Below are 18,999 nucleotides of genomic sequence, written 5' to 3'. Positions count from 1 at the left end.
ATAAAAATCTCAATATTTTAAAAAAAGGGTACTGAGATTTTTATTTATTTTCTTTATATTTATTTCTCATTTCTATCATAGGAAACGTTTTTCCTTGACAAAATGAAACATTCCTAGATAATCTCAAAATAGCTGAAAATTTACTCAATTTTACGTTCAATTTCAAGTTTTTAAAAATTTAATTTAAATATTGGACTGCGACTACGCCCCGTTTCGGAAAGCCAATTTTCTGACTCCAGCTGTTTAAAGTCTAGAACTTAGCTAAATCCCGAGCTCTGGAACCGGCCCGTAGACGACGTTGATAAACTTGATTTGACAACACTAAGCACTCATCCGTTCCAATTTACATCGGACTACTTTCATGCGGCTGACTATAATAAGAGATTACTTTGAAGTCAGAATAGTGTTTTATTTTCTTAATACATCAAAGTTGAAGGCTTCACAAGGATTCAATCAGTAGCTTAAGGTTAATAGCTATGTCCAACCATGAATAGAAACATTTTGAAATAATTCATGATTTATTAATCAAAATTCTATTCTAATTATTCTTGTTTGGTCATACAAGTTTTAGAACCTTCTAATGCTTCAACATAGCTCGCACTACCACTTAAATTCAACAGGCTCACATCAAAATAAAAAATACATCCTTTCTATACAATACTCAAATAGCACGTATATGATACGTAGTTACATATTATAACATGTATATAATATTATGTACAAGAACAAGTACATAGTTTAATATAGTTCTCTAGTCTATAGTGAGGTCCACGTTATAATGGCAGTGTTTGATTAGCAATGGTATCGCTATCCTTGTATATCATTCAAAAAAGCGAATAGCGCTATCTCTTTCTCGCTATGCTCTGTTGCCAGATCGTCTTTTAAAAATGTAGAATTGATAATTAATTGACAAAATATTTATGAAAAATCATTATATAATTTCTTGCTTAATAAAGTATAATTGATTATTTTAAACCAGAATGAACAGTTATTATTACATCAATAAACCTGTATCAGCTACCGTCTATGGAAAGCATTGGCAAGACAGAGGATCTGCAACGTTGTTCCCCTATCTTTCTCCACTGCCATTATAACGTGGACTCACTATAGGAGAATATTCCCAATAGCAAAAGTTGCAAAAACAGTACCTTCAAGATAACTTTTCGTGAAAACCTCAAACTGATAATTCCAGATGAATGAGGGTAAGTCGGTCTGTGTATTATTTTACTTTAAAATTGACTCTTGCTAACAAAAATTATAATATAATAATTGTTACTCTCATCTTCAATTAAAACACCTGGGGCCTGTTTCAAGTAGGTTACAAGTCTTGTTGCCAACCATGGTTTTGGAGAACAGCTGATTACAAGCGTTTCACAAAAGCAGAATATTGTAAACTTGTAGTTACAATGAATTTCTACAAGTTTACAAGTGAATTGCTTGTTACAAACAAGTGTTTCACAAAAATTTTCATTGTAGCCAACAATTTTTGTCGAATTTACTTGTTCGTAACTAAGAAATTTTTACCGAAGTGGAAAGCTATGTAAAGGATTTACAAGTGATCATTAAATGATTTTAAATATTTAATAATTATTTCTAATAATCAAAATGCCCTATATTCTCTATAATTCATTATTTTGGAAATATATGCATTAGGAAATTAAATTTAATGAATTTCCAAAATAGTCATTAATGTGTTACCTCATAGGTTATGTGTACTATAGTATATATACACAGTATATATAGTATATATATTATAGTATATATAATATATATATACTATGTAGGTTACAAATTAAGCAATCAATAAAGTAGACTGTACAAAAACATTATATTGCTTTCAAAGTAATTATTAAAAAGTACAAATAACCTTTTTTAATTATGAAAAAATGAAATTATCATGAAAATAGCTTATGTTTACTATTGAAGTACTTGTAGATTTGTAAAATTGTAAACTTGTAGATCATAAATTTTTGTGAAACGTGAGTACTTGTAACTACAAGTACTTGTGCGTAACCATGGTTGGTAACAATACTTGTACCTTTGTGAAATAGGCCCCTGCTGGCATAACATTTTATTACTCCATGTACTTGGGGTAAAGGTCGTTCTTTTCTAGATCAAACTAGTAGTAGTTAAAACGATAACTTATAACCGTTCAATTCCGATTATCCAATAATATTAATATTCTATTTTAGTTGATGAACTTCATGAATAGTTTACAAGGAAGAAACTGACTGAGACTTCAAGATTTTTTGTAGGACATCAACTTCAACTCTTTTTCAAAATAATTTAAAGTGTAGACCCTACTCATGTTGTTTGCGCTCCATAATACAACTCCACCATGAAACTAACCTACCAGTTTTGAATTTAAATCCTTTTTACCACGAAGATTCTTTCAAAAAGGTGATAATTCACCATTTGTCGATCAATAACAAAAACTCATTTCAAGCATAATTTACAGAATAACTTTTTATTACAAAATTACCAGCTTCAACAATATATTATTACAAAAAATCACATCAAGTGTAGAGTGAAGCAATTTATACTGTACATACATATTTATCATCTACCATGAGATTCGATTCCGAAATATTATGCTATTTTCAAAATTAACTGAAGCTACACTTGTCAAATCTAGAATTTGTTCGATTATTGTAAGTTTCATTTTTTACAAAATTACACATTGTTTTTAGGAGTTCCATTATCACTGGTTGCTTAATTTTATAACAGTACCACTGGTTTCATTATTATAAACTAACAAATAACTTGACTGTGCCACTGATATCCATATAAATAAATTTGAGAAATTTCATCACTTATTTGAAAAGTACCAACACTGCTCTAAGGCTGCTAAACATGGTCTACCGTACACTCCAAGCACCAACACACACAATCATGAGTTCAAAGCCTCAACTAGATTTGAATAGCTTGTTTGGTGAGTACCAACATTGTTTTATGGCTGTGAAAAACAGTCCTTTGTTTAGAAAAGTACCAACACTGTGAAACTCAATCCTTTGTTTATAAAGTACCATCACTTTTTTAAGGCTGTGAAACACAGTCTTTTGTTTAGACAGTACCAATACTGTTCTATGGCTGTGAAACACAATCCTTTGTTTAGAAGAACCAACACTGTTTTATGGCTGTGAATCCCAGTCCTTTGTTTTGAAGTACCAACACTCTTATATGGATGTGAAACAGTCCATTGTTTAGAAGTACCAACACTGGTATGTGGCTGTGAAACACAATCCTTTGTTAAGAAGTACCAACACTGTTCTGTGGCTGTGAAACACAGTCCTTAGGGCTTTGCAAATTATTACTGTTGCTAATGTTGTTTTTGTGTGGCGGAAGCAGTGTAGTTTGACTTCTCGGATCGTTTTTTAGATTTGCTTCCGCGTGGTCAGTAAATGACCTCGTAGACAGTTGCTTTCTTGTCTCCAGATCCGGTCACAATGTACTTGTCGTCAGCTGAGATGTCACAGCTCAGAACTGATGATGACTCTTTCGACTGAAAATCAAAATTCAATTCATTCATAAGTTTGTTGAATAACATAAATAAATACAAATGGAAATAAATTGGAAATTGCATTCGTTCAAATGCTAATTAATAAATATTTATCATTGAACGAGAATCCCAATAATATGCTGTAAATCCCCCCGAAGACTTCTGCTACTGAAAATATTGACAACAGGGTAAACAGCTAGATGGAAATTCGATGAGCGCCGCCATACAAAAATTGTCAGCCCGAGAAACGAACCCGGCACCTTCTAATTGCCGGTCAGGAATGCTTAGGCCAGTTACAGAGCTTGACCGACCGTCAGTACGTATGCCAGTCGCGCTTTTCTTTTCCATAGAGATTCCATGTATCCGTTAAGAGCAGGACTGACCGCACGCATGCGTATGGTCAGTACATGCGTTTTACAATGCGTACGAAGAACATCGGTCGGGCTCGTGCGCATCCGTTCCATCAGTCGACTGAAACGCTATTGACGCAAATTGAAGCTATCAGGGCTGTACTGACACCTCTGCCCGACAATCAGCTGATATTGAATTTAATAACATAATGAATGAATTCAATCCATAAATATATCATACTTGCTGTCAGGCTCGCTTCGCTCGCCATATCCGTCTAGCCAGGCGGCGCCGCCCCCTGGACCCCCGACTGGATCGTCCAAGAATGAGATCAGCAGGCTCGCTTCGCTCGCTTGCATTTTTCATTTGAGCATTTTTATCATATGTTAGGACGATCCAGTCGGGGGTCAGACTAAACGTCTGGCTAAACGGATATGGCGAGCGAAGCAAGCCTGACGGCTAGTAATATAATATTCCCAGGAATAGCTCTGATTGGAGTAGCAGTGCCCAATAAATTTTTCCGCGATAAATGCATTTCAATCTTCAACTTGGTGCCAACCTAACAAAGTCAACTCAACTTAATGCCAACCTGACAAAATTATTAATTTAGTTACCAGTTAACAACTGTTCGAAGAGGTAGTCTCTCTAGATTAATGTTCTATATTAACATATGGTATGGACATTTTTCAATTACAATTAAGTGATTGGAATAAGAAGAATATACATGCTAAAAGACGAATTCAAACCCTTAAAAACCACCCTTAGAGTTAAAATATTTCTTAGTGCGCCTCTAAAGGACCAACTGAACATACCTACCAAATTTGAACGTTTTTGGTCCGGTAGATTTTTAGTTCTGCGAGTGAGTGAGTCAGTCACTTACGTTGATATATTTATATGTATGTGTATGTGTATGTATGTATATGAGTATGTGTCATGTGTATTTTTTTATTGAATATGTTTTCAAGCATTTTTTTGACAATCTCATACTCTGTTAAGAGTATCTGGGAAGATATTAAAAACAAAACAAAACAAAGTCAGTCAGTCAGAGAGTGAGTGCCATTTCGCTTTTATATATATATAGATAGAAGATTTGAAATCAGAATATTCTATACATTTCTTCAATTATTTCTAACTTTCTGATTAGAAAAATCTTATATTATTATTATTTTCTATTGTACATTTATTTGGTCTGTAGCTTGAAGTGACTGCAAGACTTTTCAATGATGATAAAGAAGCTTGAAATACATTTTGACGTTTCAAGTTGTCTTGTAATTTTGCAGATAGCTCATTAAAACTTCAGATAGACATTTTGAAGTGATTAAAAAAATTCATCTTCATCCCCAAGCAATGATGTATATATGACACTGAATTCTCCTTGAAATGCTCCTTGGGCGACCATCGGGTGAACTTGATATTTACGTCTTTTGTTCCTCCGTTTATGAAGGTAATAAGCTGCATAATACTATCATAGCTTAAGAAGTTTTATAAGAGTCAAAGGTTGTATTGAAATTAGAAATCTGCAATTAAACAACTTGTAAACGCGTCTATTTTGTGAGTCATATCAGTTTGTTCGTCAGTAGAGCTCTGAATGTGTAAAACTGAGTCAGTGCATATCACTGACGGTCGGTCAAGCTCTGTAACCGGCCTTACCCTTACAACAAACTGACAATCTCTGGATAGCAGCGATCATTTTATACGAGGCCATAGCGGCCAGCCAGTCTACACATGGAAATATTGCCTCTTGGCGCTCATAAAATTTCCTTCTAGCTGTTTACCCTGTTGTCAATATTTTCAGTGGCAGAAGTCTTCGGGGTTATTTACTGCATTTAATTGGGATTTTCGTTTAATAATAATTGAATAAATAAATGTTTATCTCCCAAAAAAAACTAAAACTATTACATCACAGAAATAATTAGATAGTTTACAATTACATACAATAGTTAGTTTCAGAATTTTTTCATAATGTGTCTTCTACATCTGTTTTCTGTTATGATTATTGATATTGTGGATTTTTCAATAAAATTGAGAATCATAAAATTGACTGGATTTCGTCAATATTCTAGAACAGCCAAACATGACTGTGTTAGTTCCAAAGCGAGACTGTGGTTCTGTTAGGCGCAACTCACACTACTTACGCGACTCAGGTCGAGAAGAGACTCGACTCTAGTCGAGAGCATGTGTTTCCAAATGGTGACACTCAGACCAGTCGATTCTAGTCTCCGCGACGTCACCATTTAAAAACACATGCTCTCGACCAGAGTCAAGTCTCTTCTCGACCTGAGTCGCGTAAGTGTGAATTGCGCCTAAGTTACTCGAGTGGAAGGTCTCAGTTTCTCGAAATTCCAGTTTATCTATAGTATAGCACCTGAAACCGTAAATATCGAAAAGTGAAACAAAAGAAAACCACAGCCTCGATTTTAATCTTTAATAGCTCAAATTGTTTCGTTAGGATGTGTAGAAAAAACGCTATAAGTTTCAGGGCGGGGAAATTGAATTTAACCCTTTAAGGGTTAAAAAAGGGGTAAAATAGGGTAAAATGAAAAAAAAGTTATAAAATTTCGAAAAAAAATGCGAAAATAATTAATTAAAGGCCCAAATTTTTTTGAAATATTAAAAATTAGTTAAATACCAATGTGAGATACAAATGAGCCCAACGTAAGGGTTAAAAAGGGCACATTTATGGGCAACATTTGGTAACTTCATTATATTTCAATAAAATTTTTTACTGCGTGTGTTTAAAAGGGCAGCGATTTAAAAAATGAATTGAAATGTTTGAAACTTATATATTCCATCATCCAAAACCCAAAGGGCAGCCCTTAAGGAAAAATGTGTATGTAGCGTTAAATTATCATAAAAATTTATTTGAATGTTGTTTTAATGGGAAGCAACTTAAAGAATTAGAACAAAAATTTTATAAATTTAATTTTCCCTGCAATTTTATGGGTCAAAGGGCAACCCTTAAGGCAAAAGTGCTAATTGCATTCGATTTTCATGAAATTTTTTTTTTTTTATTTTAAGGGTACCGATATAAAAAATAATTTGAAACAATAATTAATGAAACCAAAGTACACTTTATTAATAAATAAAATATTTTTACAATTTTTTTTAATTGTTTAAAAAGTTACATTATTTGAAATATTCAAACAGTATTATCGTCTAAATAGTATTATATTCTATGATCGGCATCATAGCAGGGCGCTGAAGATAAAATACTTGTTTTTTATAACGAAAGAGAAGTAAAAACAATTTTTATGTTGAAAATTTATTATAAAAAAATTACTTGTCATTAGTATTTTTGTTTTCAATACAAGACTTCTCAGCTTAAAATTTATGGACAAAATTGGAGCAATTAAAATTTAATTTAGGGCTAAAAATGGCCATGTTATAAGATACACGGGTCCTACACGGGGAAAAAAAGTTTCGGAAAACTCGTGGAATGGCGGCAAACTATGTGTAATTTTATTGTTTACTGAATACATTTCCCACTCTTTATTTTCTCTGGAAAACTGTAACATTCGTTGAAAAAATGCACGTTTCGAATTACATAAAATTGTCTGGATCAAAAAGTGTACTTAGCAAGTACATCAAAATTTGTGTGAGTATGTGAAATTATATGTTTAGCACCTGCTATTTGGATTTTCAGTTCGGAAATTCCCCTCGCTTTCCACAGGCCATTTTCTTCCCGGCAAAAAAAAAAAAATTTTTTTTTGGTCATAACTTTCCTTTGAAGAATGTTAGAGACCCTAAACTGGTCTCAAATTGAAGAAAATTTAAATATTTAAAATGTCCTTACAATTTTTGTGTACAAATTGCCATTTCTGAGAAAATTGGGTAAAGAGTGAAAAATGAGAGTTGTCAGTGATAGCGCCATCTTTGATGAACTGTAACTATTTTCCCAATAGCCGCAAAAAAAGCTGATTTTTTTCCAGTTTCAATTAGCTTTCTTTTAAGCCAATAAACTCCATTTCCTGACGTGTACTTTTCGATTATTAAGGGAAAACCGTGGATTTGAGGGGTGAAATTCAAATTTTCAAACCGCTGTAACTCCAAGGGAAAGCTTTTCAGGAAAAGTCGTGAGGAAGTTTTTTTCTTCAATAATATGTAAAATACGATTCCGTTATTTTTTTTTATTTTCCGGTTATGGCTTACGGGGGGGGTTACCGCCCCACGGGGGGGAGAGTCCCCACCCTTAAAATTTATAGCAAATACTTAAAACATACTAACAAAACATTTTAACTACAAAAAGTTTTAAATAAACCTGAGAAAATTTTATGCAGGTCTAAAGCTTCAGGTGCTATACTACTAGTTCCTATTGCTTTCAGAAAAAGCAGAGGATACAGTATCATATAATATTCGATTGCTATTTATAATAAATTTGTCATAATACCAGCATTGAAAAACAAAAAAATCTGGTGTGGCGCACTCACACAACTTTCCTTGCCGTTATGAAAATTGATCACCTGACACTAGTGTACAAGCGCATCTCAAGTCTACTATTAAAAGATCCAAACCAGCTGGTGACAGGACAATAACGCTGGAGACACACGAAGTCTGCTATCACTTCATAGTGAATCATTTAATAGAATCAACAGTTGCCAACAATTTGCAATTGAAATAATAACATTTTCTCGAATTTCGAGCTTATTTCCATTTTTAGGTGAAAATGTTACTGAACATTAATTGTAGTGATTTTCATGCTCAATCTTTCCATTTGGATTTTTTTGTTTAAATTGTATCTGGAGCCTGATAATTGGGAATCTAAAATCAAACTTTGCATAGATGGGGCGGAGCTCCAGGAATTTTTACATTTTATGGGACTTGTGGCAGTTGATAGAGTTTATCAGTGACTATTTCAAGTATAAATTTGATCAAAATCGTTGAAGCCGTTTTCGAGAAAATCGCGAAAAACCCTGTTTTTGACAACATTTTCGCCATTTTATCCGCCATCTTGAATTGCATTTGATCAAAATTGTTCGTGTCGGATCCTTATATTTGTAAGGACCTTAAGTTCCAAATTTCAAGTCATTCCCTTGATTGGGAGATGAGATATCGTGTACACAGACGCACATACACTCATATACACACACACATACAGACCAATACCCAAAAACCACTTTTTTGGACTTAGTGCACCTTATAACGTATAAAAATTTAGAAATTGGGGTACTTTAATTTTTTTCGGAAAGCAATACTTTCCTAACTAGGTAATACGGCAAGGAAAGTAAATACTAATGCCCTAATCCAACTTTTGAAACATAATCAATGCTATAATATAGGAATGAAATGGCTTATACACGTACGGGATAGGAAAATTATGTTCGACGCATCATCACGTCTGAACTACTCAACTGATTAACTTGAAATGTTGCATATAGATTCTTAATTAACCGAGGGTGTTTATAGGCCTATTTCAAATTCTTCAAGATTCCAGTAGGTTTAGTTTTCAGTTTGTCAAGTTTTAAAATAGACCCTTGCAGGTTGAGGTTAGTTAGATTCAATGAACAGAACAGCTCAACTTCTCTTTGTTCTAGTTTCACACAAAATAGGCACTAGATGAAGTGATATCGAGAGGAACTGAGACTCTCCCTAGATAAGAACCCAGTTTCATCAGGTACAACTGTTATCTAATCTCATTTTATTTAGAACTAGCTTACCCGGCGAACTTCGTACCGCCAAGAAGTCTATGTATCTCATGTCACACTTGTCTTTATTTGGTGAATCATGAAATTTATCTGACAATCAATATTTTTATTTTCATCTCAATACGGACTTCCTATGTGCTTGAAACTACCGTTTTAATACCAGAAAACAATTTTATCACAGAGTGACGTGTTTATTACAGCTGGTAAGTTCATATGCTGAATCATATTATCACAACATGATCTTGAATGAATCATGATGATCTTCCCGTTCTACGTTAGCCGCTCGGCCGACAATTTCGAAAACATAGGTCTGTAAAATGGATTAATATCTAAATTATTATTAGCCCCCCTATCAAAATTTCTGGTCAGAAACCAACCCCAATATATTCACACAGCATATTCCCAAAGTTTCATGCCGTTCTGTCAAGTAGTTTTCGAGTCTATAGGGACCAAACAAACACACAAACAGACATTCATTTTTATATATAGAGAAGATTTCATAACATAAAAAAAGTCTGATTATTGGATTTCGTGGAAATAACTGAAAACTGTAAAAATGACCGAAAATATGCGGTTTTTGAGCCACTCTGTAACTGGCACAAGAAAAATGTTGCTTAAAAACTGGTTCTGGACATCTCTCATGTATCCAAATAATACAGTATATTAAAAAATCGGAACCACAATATAAATTGTAATCTATATAGTGACTGGACTAGCAGTACAATCAAAAATCATAGAAACTATAAAAGTATAGTTTCACTGTGCTGGTCCCTTTTTATTGATGACAAGCAGGTAACCCGTGCTCCGCAAGGGTCTATTTCAAAACTTGACAAACTGAGAACTTGACCGAGTGGAACCTTCAAGTGTTTGAAGAAGGCCTAGACCCATATTCGGTTAGTTAAGAATGTATATGCAAAATTTCAAGTTAATCAGTCCAGTAGTTGAGACGTGATGATGCGTCAAACATGATTTTCCTATCCCATACGTATATAAGCCAGTTCTTTTCTTTTTACTTTCCTCGCCCTATTACCATAGGTTCAAATCCCGGCCCGGACAAGATATTTATCTCTGGCCACTCCCGTGTTTCGGATGGACACGTTAAGCCGTCGGTCCCGGCTGCCTAAAGAGCAGTCGTTAGGTCATGTCAGAGGCCCTGAAATTGATCAGTTGCGACCTGAAAACTCTGACACCAGACCTGAGCCAGCCAGGTCACTCGATATTATTATTATTATTTATAGGTAAGGAAAGTATTGCTTTCCAAAAAAAATTAAGATACCCTAATTTCAAGCTTTCTACACGTTTCAAGGTCCCCTGAGTCCAAAAACATGATTTTTGGGTGTTGGTTTGTGTGTGTGTATGTGTGCGTGTGTGTTTATGTCTGTGAACACGATAACTCCATTTCTAGTTAACCGATTGACTTTAAATTTCAAACTTAAGGTCCTTATACCATGAGGATCCGAAAATAAGAAATTCAATAAAGTTCAATTCAAGATGGCGGATAATTACTAAAAAGCCATGTTTTTCTCGAAAACGGCTCTAACGATTTTCTTCAAATTTTATACCATGGACAGCTATTCATAAGCCCTATCAACTGACATGAGTCTCATTTCTTGGAAAATTGCAGGAGCTCCGTAATATTCTTGAGAAAAATGACAGTTACTAAAAAACCATGTTTTTCACGATTTTCTCAAAAACGGCTCTAACGATTTTTTTCAAATTCATAACCTGTATAGTCATTTATCAGCTCTATCAACTGGCATGAGTCTTTTTCCTGGGAGACTGATGTGGGGTCCACCCCATCCTTGAGAAATGGCTTAGTAACCTCCTTCTCTAAGTAGGTAGAGCAGTTTATAAAAAGAACACAGTCATAGTCAAGATATTTCATCTGCAGAACAGCTGTTTTGACGACTTTTAAAAAATTCATCGAATTTCACAATTTACACGAAGGAAAAAGTACTCTGAAAACAATTATATAGTAGTCTGATCGTAGTTGCAAATATGTTGCCGCCAATCGTCATTATGTTATTCCCCTAAATTATTCTGGTTTGAGAATGAGGCTTACAGTTCAATGAGCAAGGAAAGTTGTGTGAGTGTACCACACCAGATTTTTATAGTATGGATTTTTAATTAATTTACCTGGAATATGCTGGCACCATAGGGCGTTCGCCAGGCGTTGAGCAGGTTGTCCTTGCCGGTGGAGACAAACCACTTGCCACAAGCGGCGAATCGCAGAGAGAGCACACACGACTCGTGCAGGTGCAGCTGGTACTTGTCAGGCTTGTGCGCGTGCAACACTTCCACATTGCTATTCTCCATGCCCACCGCCAGCCACTCGCCCGTCGGACAGTAGCCCAGCGAGAAGATCTGCAAAATCATCATTTTTACCATCAGTAAATAGTAAATGTGTTAGAAATGGAAACAAACGAAAGTAATCGTTGAACATGAATTTTCAAGTAAATTGTTGAAAGCAAACGAAAGTAATCGTTGAACATGAATTTTCAAGTAAATTGTTGAAAGCAAACTGAAGTAATCGTTGAACATAAATTTTCAAGTAAATTGTTGAAATCAAACGAGAGTAATCGTTGAACATAAATTTTCAAGTAAATTGTTGAAAGCAAACGAGAGTAAACGTTGAACATAAATTTTCAAGTGAATTGTTGAAAGCAAACGAAAGTAATCGTTGAACATAAACTTTCAAGTAAACTGTTGAAAGCAAACGAGAGTAATCGTTGAACATAAATTTTCAAGTGAATTGTTGAAAGCAAACGAAAGTAATCGTTGAACATAAACTTTCAAGTAAATTGTTGAAAGCAAACGAGAGTAATCGTTGAACATAAATTTTCAAGTAAATTGTTGAAATCGAACTGAAGTAATCGTTGAACATAAATTTTCAAGGAAATTGTTGAAATCGAACGAAAGTAATCGTTGAACATAAATTTTCAAGTAAATTGTTGAAAGTAATCATTGAACTTACACACCCAAAAACATCGGAAAAAAAATGTTTTCCTGAGAAACTTTTTCATTTTGATAGCTTGATGATATACTAATCGAAAAACATTGAAAAATATCACCAGTAGAAAGTTTATTTTTAGCCTTTGCACAGCCTTAATGACATCCATGTCCTCCCATTCACAGCGTTGGCCTATCCTTATTGTTATTCTGAACAATGGATCGCTCAGTGGACTACTTTTTCCCTGATCGCTCATCGGACGACGCCTATGCTTCCCTATTCACCCCTGGCACATTTCTGTACAAAAAAATCTGGTGTGGCGCACTGCTATCTCTTCATGGTGAAAAATTTAATAGAATCAACAGTTGCCAATAGTTTGCAATTGGATAATCACATTTTCTCGAATTTCAAGCATATTTTCAATTTTAGGTAAAATTGTTACTGAACATTAATTGTAGAGATTTTCATGCTCATTCTTTTCCACTTTTTTTGTTTAAATTGCATCTGAAGCCTGATAATTAGGAATCTAAAATCAAACTTTGCATATATGAGGCGGATCTCCTGAAATATTTACAGATATTGGACTTGTAGCAGTTGATAGAGCTTATCAATGACTATTCTAGGTATAAATTTAATCGAAATCGTTGGAGCCGTTTTTGAAAAAATCGCGAAAAACCCTATTTTTGACAACATTTTCTCCATTTTAGCCGCCATCTTGAATTGCATTTGATCGAAATTGTTCGTGTCGGATCCTTATATTGTAAGGACCTTAAGTTCCAAATTTCAAGTCATTCCGATAATTGGGAGATGAGATATCGTGTACAAGATGCACATACACATACATACATACATACACACCACACACACCACACACACACACACACACACACACACAACACACACACACACACACACACACACACACATACACACACACACACACACACACACACACACACACACACACACACACACACACACCACACACCACACACAACACACACACACCACACACACACACACCACACACACACCACACACACACACACACACACACACACACACACACACCAATACCCAAAAACCACTTTTTTGGGCTCAGGGGAACTTGAAACGTATAGAAATTTAGAAATTGGGGTACCTTCATTTTTCGGAAAGCAATACTTTCCTTACCTATGTTAATAGGGCAAGGAAAGTAATATGGGCCAAAAGTTCAGTTTACCTGTGAAGAGAAGTCGTGCTGCTGCAACTGACGGCCCTCCCTCAGATCCCAGGAGCGCACAGTGTTGTCAAGGCCGCCCGTCCACAGCTTGGTGCCATCAGCGCTGATGTCAATGCATGACGCACCGTCAGTGTGGCCTTGGAACTGTCGCACAAGCGACTGGTTATGCAGGTCCCACACGGCTATGTTGCCATCCGAACAACAGCTGAAGCATACCTGCATACAACAACACCCTATAGAGTACTAATCTTATTTTCCAACATTACTACTAAACTGAAGATTCAATTTATTTTCACATGAAATTACAAATTTGTACAATATAATTCAGTTACAATAAAATAATATTAGCAACAGAGTTAAAGATTTTTAAATTCCCAGTTTTTTAACAAAATTTTATATCTATAGGCCTATATATAAAAGCGAAATGGCACTCACTCACTGACTGACTGACTGACTCACTCACTCACTCACTCGCATAACTAAAAATCTACCGGACCAAAAACGTTCAAATTTGGTAGGTAGGTTCAGTTGACCCTTTAGAGGCGCACTAAGAAATCATTTGGCAATACTCTAAGGGTTGTTTTTAAGGTTTTAAAGTTCGTCTTTTAGCATGTATATTCTTCTTCTCCCAATCTCTTAATTATAATTGAAATTTCCATATCATATGTTACTATAGAACTATAATCTAGATAGAGTACCTCTTCGAAACAGTGGTTTCGAAGAAATTGTCACTTTTCAATGTAACGGTACGAAAATATATTCCTGAGAAACCTTTTCATTTTGATAGCTTGATAGTATACAGATCGAGAAACTTTGAAAAAAATATCACCAGTAGAAAGTTTTTTAGCCTTTACAGCCTTAAAGCCTGGTTTTCATTAGTAGAGTTAGTGGTAGAGTTCCCTGGGCTAGTACTAACTCTCTTGTGAGCTCTTTCAATGAAAACGTTCATGATAGAGTACTAGTTTTTAGTAGAGTAAAGTGGGATAGCACCTTGAGATAGTACTCTACCACTTTCCTTCTCCCACCATCGCTTCTCACTCTACTCTACCAGTACTATGCTGACGAAAACAGTCTCGAGCTAGTAGAGTAAAGTCACTCTGAAGTAGAGTAGAGTACATGACATTCTAAGGTTAGTTCTGTTCACTAGACAACACATTTTACCTACTAGTGAACAGTTACTCGACCAAGTAGAGTAGAGTTAGCTCAGTAGTGTTAGTATTCCAGTATTCTCGATCTGTGAATACTCCACTGGTGAAAACTAGGATTATGGGTTAACATCGACGGTTACCTTTGAGTCAGGACTGATGGCCAGCGCATAGCAGGCGGGGGCACTCGAAGTGAGTTCGGCCTTGATGCGGGGCGTCGGCGACGCCAGGTCCCAGATGGACAGGTTGCTTGCCTCGCCGCCAACAATCAGGGTGCGGCCGTCGGGCAACAGCTTCACCGACCGAATGTAGTTGTCACGTTGCTGCAACAACACAAGTCATGCGCTTCTTTAAGAACATATTTTCAAGGGTTAAAAAAAAACAAAGATGAAAATCGTTTATTTCAATTTATGTTAAATCTTTTATAAAATAAGAGAAACTTAATCCAGTTAATTATCAAATAATTAATTCATAATCTGTATACACTGCTTTCGAACACCAACAGTTCTTACTTATTTAATCATAGAGTTAACAATCATAAATAAAACAAATACTTCATAAAGAAATGCAGTAAAAACTTCAATTTTTAATTGGCGTTGGCAGCAAAATTCAAGTTTGAGTGCCAGCAACGAGTACCAAAAGGTACTCGTTCATTTAATTGACCGAGCGAAGTGAGGTCTAAGATTCAAGTCGACGGTTTTGCATTTCTTTTTATGTATATGTTTTTATGTTCCGCATTTACAACGAAACGCAGCAATATTTTCATGAAATTTGACAGGTATGTTCCTTTTTGAATTTCGCATCGACGTATATAAACGTTTTTTTTTTAAATTTTGCATTTTAAGGATAATACAAAAGGAAAAGGAGTCTCCTTTGAACGCCAATATTACCGTAAAAATCTGACTTTAGAATTAATAATCATAAATCAGCTGTAAAGTGGACTATAATACTACCCGTTCAAAAACATCGAACATCTTGAAAATGTATCTTTCCATGAACGTTAGTAGACAGTTGACTATAATACTAGTAGTTCTGTGAACAGTAGACCTCACGCAGTATTCTCATCTACAAGAGTATCTGATTGAAACTATAGACCTTATGGAAATACAGCAATAGACTGGCTTCTCCACACATCTGTGTAATCACTTGTCAGCTGATTTATGATGAATAATTCTATAGTCAGATTTTTACTCTGATATTGGCTTAGGAAGGGGGCTCCTTTTTCCTTTATATTATCCTTGAAATGCAAAATTTCCAATAACCTTGTATATACGTACACGCGCAATTAAAAAAGGAACATACCTGTCAAATTTCATGAAAATCTATTACCGCGTTTCGCCGTAAATGCGCAACATATAAACATTTAAACATTCAAACATTTAAACATTAAGAGAAATGGCAAACCGTCGATTTGAATCTTAGACCTCACTTCGCTCGGTCAACTACCCATTCAAAAACATTGAACATCTTGAGAATGTATCTTTCCATCAACGTTAGTAGACAGTTGCAGCCAGACCTGATAACAGCGCTCACACTCACATTCCGGGACGACACGTCACGGTACGATAGGACAGAAAGCTGTATGTTTATTTAGAATTTTTTCTAGACATTTCAAATTGATAAATTATTTATTAATTTTTGAGAAAATATAACAACAGGTCAATATAACTTACTGAGCGCGAGGTCTACTGTTCACAGAACTACTAGTTTAACTTAAACATAAATGATTGAAAACATTTAATGTTATTCAAATAGTAGTAATAATACAAAATGACTGTAATGACTGTCAATAATGATTGTAGTAATATATCTAAAAACATGTAACTTAGTAAAAATAATATCAAAGAAAAAGGTTTTTTAATGATGTAGATTTTAACTGTACATGAGGTGAAAAAAGCTGCATTTACACCAAAGTTATTAACAAAATGTTATTAAAAAATTGTACTTTTTTGTACAAAAATGTTAACAAAAAGTTATTAACAAAATGTTAATAACTTAATCCTTATAGATTCTAACTCATCATACACATGATGGACAATGTGTTTGTCAAGTTCCGTTCAATCTATAGAATCTATAAAGATTAAGTTATTACCATTTTGTTAATAACTTTGGTGTAAACGCAGCTTAACATTGCTACTCTGATACATCCCTCTACATTTCTAATGGCTGATTTATAATTCTATCTAAAATTAATTGGTCTGGCAAAATATTCATAAATTTATAACTTATGTACCGTATATGAATTGTCTGCGGCATACTGTTAAATTAGTTGTAGGAATGCGGTAATGAGGATCATCATAATGTTACAGTGATAATTGCAAAATGTAACTCCAGTGGATAATCTGTTCTATAGTGAGGTCCACGTTATAATGACAGTGTACGATTGACAATAGTGATGCTGTCCTTGTCTATCATGCAACAGAGCGGATAGTGCTACCTCTCTCTAGCTTTGCAATGTTGTCAGTTTCTCAGTATGTTTTCACTTAGAAATATTTCATTTTTACTTTTGATTTAATTTTCTACCAAGATCGACGAGCTACTGAAGACCGTCTGCCGTCTAAAGACAGCGCTACACACTACAAGACCCGACCAAAATAGTGGTGGGGGAAGAAAAGACCGTCTGTGGTCTTCGGTCTTTTGTCAGATCGGCAGATGGTCTAAAAATAATTAATCGGTCTAAAGACAGACAGCCCTACACATTAAAAGACCAAACTTAAAGTCGAAAGCATGCTTGTTGAAACAGGTTGGGCAAATTTTATTATGGTTTGACAAACAATATATGCCCGTGACCAGTGTGGACGCGTCATGAAAGAAAATATTTGTAAGCACTGAAGCTTTTATATTTCACAGAAAACTCTGAAAATGTTTTGAAAAACAGTAATATTTTTACAAACAATGATTGTCCAAACTTTTAAAAATGTTTGTCCCTGAGCCACTCAACAAACATGTTTGCCGAACATGTATGTCAAACATTTGTTCAGTGTGGACCCGGCTTTGGACCATCTAAAGTCTGGTCTTGAAATGTGTAGGCGGATTTGGATTGGATATGATTATTAGTTAGGTTAGGTGTGGTTAACTGTTAGGTTAGGTATGATTATTTACCAGACAGTCGAGCTGCGAGACAGGCGACTTGGAGCCGGGTTGACTGATGTCCCACACCTTGACGCATCCCTTGCCGCCGGTGTAGACGTACTTGGTGGGGTTGGAGATGGTGACGGCGCAGACCACCTCGCCATGAGACAGGGGTGTTGATTTGGCGCGCGTGCCGTGGAATGCCCGGACCAATCAGCGCGTCCGGCGGAAACGGCACTGGCTGCATTTGACCCTCGGCGCTCACGTGGAACGAGTATGCCCTGCAAACACACACATTCACTAACCACAAACACACTATCTCCTTCTTCATGTACCGTCTCCATGGCGGAGGTTGGCTATCATGATGGCGATTTTTATTTTATTCACAGCTGCTCTAAATAGGTGGTTGGATGTACACTGGAACCAATCCCTTAGAGCCTGTTCACATGACAGCGATTTACGCTCGGTTTTCACGCGGTTGCCAGGTATAGGGAAACACATGGTGCCGTACACATGCAACGCTCGGTTTGAGTAGTCGCCGGCAAATCGCGGCGGTTGTAGTCTCCAGTCCAACCGCTCGGTTGTCGCTCACTTATCGGGCGGCTCGATATACTAGAGCAGGAATGAGAGCGTACACATGTCTTCAGTCAACCGAGCGGATCGAGCAGAGCAGTTCACATAGTGCACATTCAATTTCAGTTCAATTAAAATTTATTCTATTACAAATTTCAGTGAGTAAGTTCAGTTTAGTTAGTTTGTAGAGGATCAAAGTTCATAGTAGTATCTAGTTCAGTTTAGTTTCAAGTAGTTCATAGTAGAAATATGTAAGTGAGCCTAGAATCCTTTGACACTGAATTGTTTCTGCAACTTACGTCCAGCGGTCAGAATGTGTTTGGGCACTCACAGATTGAACGTAACAAAATGAACGTCCGTGACGTCATCACGAGTGAATCCATTTCGCTCTCACTAGCAGCCGACATTACATTCCCCGACTGAAGGAGCGAAATTCAAATTCACTACAGTATCCTAAGGAAGCTTCAAGCAAAACACTACTGTATTATGACAACATATTAGCCAAGTAAATGAGATACATATTTCTATCCTATAATCACATTCTAATT

At 35.6% G+C, this 18,999-nt stretch overlaps 1 protein-coding gene across 1 annotated transcript; it reads right to left on the bottom strand.

Annotated features, from left to right (window-relative positions):
- Positions 1–2,439: 2,439 nt before the first annotated feature.
- Positions 2,440–18,224, bottom strand: LOC111047810 (protein groucho). Its single transcript, XM_039444366.1, is given in 6 exon segments — positions 2,440–3,502; positions 11,626–11,853; positions 13,662–13,877; positions 14,950–15,129; positions 17,909–18,049; positions 18,051–18,224. Coding segments are annotated over 6 exon segments (1,032 nt in total). The 5' UTR covers positions 18,210–18,224; the 3' UTR covers positions 2,440–3,394.
- Between the last annotated feature and the right edge of the window lie 775 nt (positions 18,225–18,999).

The sequence above is a fragment of the Nilaparvata lugens genome, unplaced genomic scaffold (genome assembly GCF_014356525.2).
Source record: "Nilaparvata lugens isolate BPH unplaced genomic scaffold, ASM1435652v1 scaffold4423, whole genome shotgun sequence".
Classification (NCBI taxonomy): Eukaryota; Metazoa; Arthropoda; class Insecta; order Hemiptera; family Delphacidae; genus Nilaparvata; species Nilaparvata lugens.
This window is presented reverse-complemented; position numbering and strand designations above follow the sequence as displayed.